The following is an 8,601-nucleotide window of genomic DNA, read 5'->3' as shown; positions in this document are numbered from 1 at the left end:
GACGGCACAGCCAGAGAGTCTCTTGTCAAAACAGACAGAGGCTCTGTTAGCATCACCAGAGGCTCTGTCAGCACGCACAGAAGCTCTGGTCTTATCAGAGGAGCTTTGGTCCAAAGGACTTATAGTCCAAGAACTCTGGTCCTCACAGAACCTTGCAGAGGCTCTGGTCTTCACAGAAGCTCTGTAGTCTCTGAAGGAAGCTCTGGTTGTCCGTGACTCTTTAGTGCAGAGGCTTGTCTTCTAGACTTTAGACGTTTTGTCGCAGAACCTTCTTTAGTTCATCTTCTAGCACCCGATTGCTTAATAAAACTTTTTCAAGGTTTTCATTAGCTTCAGAATAAAGCTAACACCATGTTTTTCAATATGGTGCACACTCAATTTGGAAAAAAGGTTAAAAGAGTAAGGAGTGATAATGGCGTCAAATTCCAGTCTCGACAAATGTTAAATTACTACATTGAAAACGACATTTTATTATAGACATCCTGCACTGATACCCCACAACAAAATGGGGTAGTCGAGAGAAAACACAGACATATTTTGGAGGTGGCTAGGGCTTAAAGTTTGAGGCGGGATCACCGATAGAATTTTGGCGGAATTGTATTTTAACCTCCACATACATAATAAATCGGTTGCCAACCAAGGTTTTGAAAAATAAAACACCTTCTGAGATTTTATTCAATAAAAGACCTTCATATGATCATCTTCGTATTTTTGGGTGTTTTCTTTACGTTAAAGATATATAACAAAAAGGGGGTGACAAATTTGGTGTATGGGGTCGTCCATATGTTTTTGTAGGTTACCCACATGCACGAAAAGGATATCGTGTTTTTGACCTTGAAACCAGGAAAACGTATACCTCACGAGATGTTAAATTTATTGAGAATATTTTCCTCTAAAGACACAAATCCACAATCAAAGATTCTTGAATTGGATACTCAAAGGGCAAAGGAAAGGGAAGAATATTTCATTGGACATGAAAATGGCAATCCACCTGCTGATGTAGTCCACCATGAAGCATCACCCCAAGACCATTTGTACGAGCATGACTCATCGCAACGAGATACCGAGGTTGATTTGAAATCAGAAATGGCACCAAATGCTTCATGAAGTACCGGTGAATCAGAAAATGAAAATATGCACAAAAGTGATCGAACAAAAAGACAACCCACACGTTTGGAGTCGTATGTTACTGAAATATCATAGTCCATAGACCATTCGCAACCCACCACCACTTTGGGAACCTCGATGATATATCCTATATCTAATTTTGTTTCTTATAACAAGTTCTCTTCCACTCACAAAGCTTATCTTGCGGCCATCACTTCTCACGATAAGATTAAGTATTATGATCAGGTTGTCTAGAATGATCGATGGCGAGAGACGATGAAAAGAGAAATACAAGCTTTGGAAGAAAGTAAGATGTGGGCTCTTGAACCATTGCCACTAGGAAAAAGGGCCATTGACTTTAAGTATGTTTACAAAATCAAATATAAACCAAATAAAGAAATTGAGCGTTACAAGGCGTGCCTTGTTATTAAAGGTTTTACACAAATCGAAGGGATAGATTCTCATTACATCTTTGCACCGGTTGCTAAATTGGTAACAATGTGTAGTATCGTGGCTGTATAAGCAAAAAGGAACTGGGTTATACATCAACTTGATGTGAACAACGTTTTCTTCCATAGAGACCTAGTAAAAGATGTGTATATGAAGATTCGACAGAAATTTGTAAGAAGTGGAGAAATGCTTGTTTGCAAATTACACAAGTCACTTTATGGTCTACGCTAAGCATCCAGAAATTGATATCACAAATTTATTCGACCATTACTTGACATTGGTTTTAGACAATCACGGGCAGATCACTCCTTGTTTATATTTTTCATGAGTGGGATTTATGTTGCCGCTCTCTTCTATGTTGATGATGTCATATTGGTCGGGAACGATGAACAAAAGATTGCCAATGTGAAAGCATACTTGGATGGAAAGTTCAGGATTAAGGATCTCGAACCTCTCAAATATTTCTAGGACATTAAAGTTGCAAGGTCCCAAGAAAGAATTGTGTTAAGTCAATGAAAGTATATGCTTGACATATTACAAGAAAGTGGTTTACAAGGAAGTCGACCTAGTGATTTTCCTAAGGAGAAAAACTTGTGCCTTAGAACTGAAGATTCCAGTCCATATGTTGATGCATTTCAGTAACGAAGGTTAATTGGACGTCTACTTTACTTAACTTTCACGTGACCAGACATTCAGCTTGTTGTGGATCTTTTAAGCCAATTCATCACAACACCTCGATGCACTCACATGGACGCAGCCATGCACATTTTATGCTTTCTCAAGTCTACTGCTGAACAAGGGATTTTCCTCCCATCTCATGGAGATTTATTGCTCTAAGCCTATTGTGATGCAAGTTGTGGTGGTCGTTCTCTGAAGATGTGATCTTAAACTGGTTACTATATATCACTAGGAGGGGAATCAATTTCTTGGTGATCAAAGAAACAATCACTACAAAATGAAGAGTATCAGCAACGGAAAAACCCTCGCAAATCCGTCGCTAAAGGTCTCATCCATCGCTAATCTTCCATCAATTAAAAGCTGTAGGTAATGCTATCAGCGATGGATCAGAGAGGGAAACTTTCAGCAAAAGATTAGTGAGAGAAACTTTCAATGACAGATCAACAATGGAAACTTCCAACGATGGATTAGCGATGGAATTTTTAACGATGGATTAGCGATGAATACTTTCAACGACATATTAGTGAGGGAAACCTTCAGCGACGGATCAGCGACGGAAACTTTCAGCGATGGATTAGCGAGGGACTTTTATCCATCGCTAATCTAACTACCAGGAGGTGGGGGAGGGGGGAAAACATATCCTGACTACTGTATAAACGCAACAAAATGATCCTATAAGCCGACCTGTTCGACTAAATCTACCTTACTCTTTTGTTTGTCCTCCATCTTAGCCTGATGGCGTTTCTTCTGAAACTATGCCTCCTCCTCTACCCTTGCCAACTTCTCCCTCAACTTTGCTACCTGTAAATACTCAATATTCAACAAAATCAGTAATTTGTTCACAATGAAAGTAATGAGAAAATAGTAACAATATAACCAACATACCTCCGTTGTTGAATCGTATGATCTCCCAATGCTACTTCTACATCCAACAATCATAGCATAAGAGGGATCCTGGGAGGTTTCTACCAAAAAGGTGGCCCTTCTTCCATCCTTCGACACTCTACTCCCGAAAAGATGCCTCATCAGGGGAAGGGGTGTGATAAGAATTGATTATTCAATGCATAGAGTACCTATTTCTTTACTTATTATGTAGTTTATTTTCTTTTATCCCAATCTTGAGTCATTTTTATTACTTTATTTTTTGTTTGTTATACTTGGAGCTAAATTGGGTGATTAACTTACCTTGACAACATTTGAGTAGATGTAATCTTAACTTGGAAACACGGTGCCCAATGCTGCAGCATTCCAGCAACATTGATCTGTTATAAAGCGACCCTTTTCAAGAAGTGCTTAATGATTCAGCTGCCGTATTGGAGTGAAGACAAAATTCTGCTGATCTTTTGGATAATAACCATCACAGCTGGAGAAGGGGTTTTTGGTGGTTGCTTTTGTTTATCTTTTTAACTTTGTCTCTCCTTTTTGAAACATGTTGGTTTCCAATACTTTTGTCTAGTCCTTTAGGTTTTTTGTATAAATACGGACCTTGGTTGTTTCCTTTGAACCATCTCACAGATACTTAACATTTAGATCTGTAACTCTTATGCATATGCAAGTTAGTTCTTGAATTTTCTTTAAATATTGTTCTTTATTATGAGTTGTTGCAACATTGTTCTTACTTTATTTATTTTTCTTGTCATTTAATTTCTGCTCTTTATATTCGGTCATTTACTTTCCATCATTTATATTTATGTCTTTACTTTCTGTTCTTTATATTTCATGTCATTTATTTTTTGTAATGAGTAGCTAATTTAGTTAGCTTGGGTGTATGATAAAGGGTGAAATGTTAAACCAAATGAAAGTGGATGTAGTTTCGTAATAACAATGTTCCACTATTTCATTCAAGTTTTATAAAAACCAACTACACTTCTTGACGATTTGATCACTTTGAAAGTGTTAAAGTGCCATGGTCTTAGAGATAAGCCATTGAATGCACGTCAGCTTGAATGATATGAGAGGTAAACTTGAAAAAGTTAAAGACAAGGAGACTTGTCATTTATGTCTTTCAAACCTAACTCCCGATAGGTTGGTCACTCTTTAAAAGTGTCAAAGTGCGATAGATTCAGAGATGAACTATTTAGAATACACGCCAACTTGAATGATATGGGAATCGGCTCGGAAGAGTGATTTTTAACAATGAAAGTTGTTTATCCATATATTTTGAAGACACCATTTTGTCACTATCCCTGGTCCGGATATCACATAGAGATATGGGTTGAAAGCTATAATATAGTGTAAAGTCGAAGTTTGAGAGAAATATCTTCAAAATAGACGATGGAACTAGTTTTGGTTTACTGTTTGCTGTAGCATTCCTAAAGCATTGTCTGTTGGAATTTGTGTTTGCATTTCACCATAAGTCTTACACCTATGCTACCATTTATATTATGTTATATTATCATTGTTAACTCAGAATCAAATTGAAGTCTTCAATTTCATCATCTGAAATCATCTGTTTCATTGGCCTCTTATTAGACTTTTGCTACAATCTCTGTGGACAATAAACCGGTATTTTACCACCTTATTAAATGGAAAAACGATATTGGGCCATATTGTATACTTGCTTTTTGGTTAACTTCATTTGTCTAAAGGTGTGTGATATAACCTACCAAGTTTTTGGTGGTGTTGCCGGGGATTGGCAAGCGAAAAGTTTTCTTTTGAGTAAAGTAAAAGATTTGATTTTTCAAATATTGTTTGAATAATCTTGAAAGTGGTTTATGCCATGGATACACCGCGGCGAGTTTCTCGAATTTGATCCCGATATTGAGAAAACATTCTGCCAAAGAAGGAGGGCACACAGAGCATTTTTTGCTCTACTCCCTCCCAACATGACGTTACCTCCCCTAATCATTCCAGATGTGCCGCATTTGGAAAATTAACCGCTTGTTTTTGCACCAATACCACCATTTCAGAACTTTCCACAAGAACACCCACACAATGATAATAATTTGGGTAATGATGACACAAAATTGGAAAATAATGATCAACCAAGAGTGCAAACTCCAAACATAATTAATCTAGCAAATTCTAAAAATGGAAGAATCATGGACTATGATATCCCTGATTTTGTGCAATTAAACTCCGGGATAGTTAGGCCACAAATGACAGTTCTCCATTTCGAACTAAAACCGATCATGTTTCACATGTTGCAAACAAATGGACAATTTGCCAGATTACCATCGGAAGACCCTCACTCACATCTAAATCTAAAGTCTTTCATGGAAATCACTGATGTTTTCTTGAACCCAGGAGTGTCTAACGATGCTTTAAGACTTACTTTATTCCCATTTTTTTTACGGGATCGGGCAAAGGCATGGTTTAATTCATTACCACCGGGTTTTGTGCCATCATAGAGTAAATGGTTGAAATTTTTTTGCAAAAATATTTTCCACCCACAAGAAAGGCTAAGTCCAGAAGTGAAATCTGTCTTTTTAAACAAATGAACGATGAAGTTGTTCCTGATGCATGGGAAAGGTTTAAAAAGTTGTTAAGGAAATGCCCACACCATGGCATTCCGTACTATATTCAACTCGAGACATTCTACAATAGGTTAAGTCCCATGGCTAAACAGATGCTCGATGCGGCTGCATGCGGGGTCTTTACAGCTAGTACCTATAATGATGGATATGAAGTCCTAGAAAAGATTTCGACAAACAATGGACATTGGGTTGATACACGTGCTCAACCACAAAAGAAGATTATTGGAATTCATGATGTAGATGTATACACTGCATTAACAGCACAACTCACTTCCATGACTAACATGCTTAAAAATATAACTTTTGGTCAAGGAGTGCAGCAAGCTGCTACTAGACCTGTTCCAACAGTCCTCTCAATGCATTGTGTTTGTTGTGGAGGGAACACTCGTATGAACATTGTACTATTAATTCTGAATTTTTAAATTATGTTCATAACATATCTAATCCCTATTCCAACACATATAATGCCAGTTGGAGACAACACCCGAACTTTTCTTGGAACAGTTCCAGTTTGAATTCACCTATTATAAACAACAGGGAACTTCTAATTTCCAACCACAACATCATGCAAACAGCTCTAACTCTCAAAATTACCAACAACGTTTTCAAAATGCTTAACCATCTTTTCAGAACAAGCCTCCTCCACAGGCAGCATCATCATCCACTTTGGAGACTATGATGAAAGGGTTCATAAACCAAACCCAAACACTCATTAATCAATAAAGTGCTGCTATTAGGAATCTGGAAACTCAAGTCAGTCAACTTGCACTCAATCAAAAGAATCGAGCCCTTGGTACCTTGCCTAGTAACACAGAAGTCCTTAGAGATCTAAGAAAGGAACATGTGAAGGTAGTAACCCTTAGGAGTGGGAAGGAGTTGACAGAAAAAGTGCAAAAAGATAGTGCACCAATTTTGTCAAAAACTGATGCTACAACAATGGTCCTTGCTAAAGAAAAACCAGTCCAACCTTTAGAGAAAGAAACATCTGAGACCACCACTTTTGTTCCCCCAAGATCAAACTATCCCTTACTGTTTTCAGAAGGGACTGAGTTTTTAGAGACCCCTAAGCTTGATGTTGAGACTCCATCTGAACCCTCAAAGTGTACCCCAAAGACCCAAGGCATTCAAGACCCATCTTGCTCAACACATTCAAGCAAGAATGTGATAAAAACCAGTTCCTCCTTATGTGTCTTACCCCCAATAGTTGAAGAATCATAAAAAGGAATTGCATTTAAAAAAAATTCTTGGATGTGTTCAAAGAATTGCACATCAACATACCACTTGTTGAGGCAATCGAGCAAATGCCTAGTTATGCTAAATTTCTGAAGAACATCCTAAGTAAGAAGAAGAAGTTGATTGAATATGAAACTATAGCTCTTACCGAAGGATGTAGTGCACTATTGACCAATAGCTTACCCCCTAAGCTCAAAGATCCAGGAAGTTTTACCATTCCTTGTTCAATATGTGGGAAGGAAATATGGAATGCCTTATGTGACTTAGGTGCAAGTATCAACCTCATGCCTTTATCGGTTTTCAATACCTTAGGCATAGAAAAGGCTAGACCTACTACTGTTACACTTCAATTGGCAAACAAATCCATTGCATACCCTAAGGGAACGATTGAGGATGTTTTAGTGCAAGTTGATAAGTTCATATTTCCTCCAGATTTTATTATACTAGATTTTGAGGCTGATAAGGACATTCCAATTATTTCAGGGAGACCATTTCTAGCCACCGGAAGAACTTTGATAGATGTCTAGAAAGGATAGCTGACTATGAGATTTCAAGACCAAAAAGTGACATTTAATGTTTTTAACTCCTTAAAGTACCCTGATTACTTGGAGAAGTGCTCAAGCATAGCTGAAATAGAGGAAATGTGCCATGAGAAAGGAATCCAGGAAAGCCTTAAGTTGAAAGAAGAGAGTGATGAGGAATTAGAAGAAGAGACTGTTGAGGAAGTAGAGGCAATAGGATATAATATTGTCCCAGTAGATGCTGCAGCATTTGAGCTGCTAAAAAATAATGAATAGAAAGACTTCGCCCCATCCATTGTATCACCACCTGACTTGGAGTTAAAACAATTCCCATCCCATCTGAAATATGCTTTTTCTAGGAGAAGAAGACAAATTGCCTGTCATTATCTCATCTACCCTAGACTTGCATCAAGAGAAGATACTAGTGGACATGTAGAAATTGCCCACAAAGGCCTTAGGATGGACCATTGCTAACCTTAAGGAGATTAGTCCTTCTATTTGTCAACCCAAGATCGTCTTAGAGGATAAAATTTTCACATCCACAGAACTTCAAAGAAGGTTGAACTTTGTCATGAAAAAGGTAGTAAAAAAAGAAATTTTGAAATGGTTCGATGTAGGAATTATCTTCCCAATAGCCAGTAGTTCTTGGGTTAGTCTAGTCCAGTGTGTTCCCAAGAAGGGAGGGTTCACAGTCATCACCAATGATAAAAATGAACTTATCCCAACTAGAGTTGTATCCAGATGGAGAATATGCATGGACTACCGTAGGCTAAACAAGGCTATCCAAAAGAACCATTTTCCACTACCTTTCATTGATCAAATGTTGGACAGATTAGCCGGAAAAGAGTACTACTGTTTCTTGGATGGATATTCAGGATATAATCAAATATCCATCTCACCCGAGGACCAAGAAAAGACCACCTTCACTTATCCTTATGGCACTTTTGCCTTTAGAAGAATGCCATTTGGTATGTGTAATGCTCCTACAACTTTTCAAATATGCATGATGTCCATATTTTCAGACATGCTTGAAATATCTATTGAGATCTTTATGGATGATTTTTCTGTGCATGGTTCATCTTTTGATAATTGTCTAGATAATTTAAAAAGAAGTATTGAAAGGTGTGAAGAAACTA

General features: G+C 37.6%; 1 protein-coding gene and 1 non-coding gene across 2 annotated transcripts; one reads left to right on the top strand and one right to left on the bottom strand.

The window, feature by feature from the left end:
* Window positions 1–5,638: 5,638 nt before the first annotated feature.
* LOC112499766 lies at window positions 5,639–5,745 on the bottom strand. Its single transcript, XR_003067287.1, has one exon. It is a non-coding gene; the product is annotated as a small nucleolar RNA R71 (small nucleolar RNA).
* Window positions 5,746–7,012: 1,267 nt separating this feature from the next.
* On the top strand, window positions 7,013–7,471 carry LOC112528990. Its single transcript, XM_025140072.1, has one exon. It carries the CDS (start codon window positions 7,013–7,015, stop codon window positions 7,469–7,471), a length of 459 nt encoding a protein of 152 aa, XP_024995840.1.
* The last annotated feature ends 1,130 nt before the right edge of the window (window positions 7,472–8,601 follow it).

This window comes from Cynara cardunculus (genome assembly GCF_001531365.2).
Source record: "Cynara cardunculus var. scolymus isolate 2C chromosome LG 16, CcrdV1, whole genome shotgun sequence".
Taxonomy (NCBI): domain Eukaryota; kingdom Viridiplantae; phylum Streptophyta; class Magnoliopsida; order Asterales; family Asteraceae; genus Cynara; species Cynara cardunculus.
Note: the sequence above shows the minus strand (reverse complement) of the source record. Positions and strands in the feature narration are given on the sequence as shown.

Excerpts from the sequence above, each read along its gene's own strand:
- LOC112528990 (XM_025140072.1), top strand. The coding sequence starts at position 7,013 with ATGCCTAGTTATGCTAAATTTCTGAAGAACATCCTAAGTAAGAAGAAG.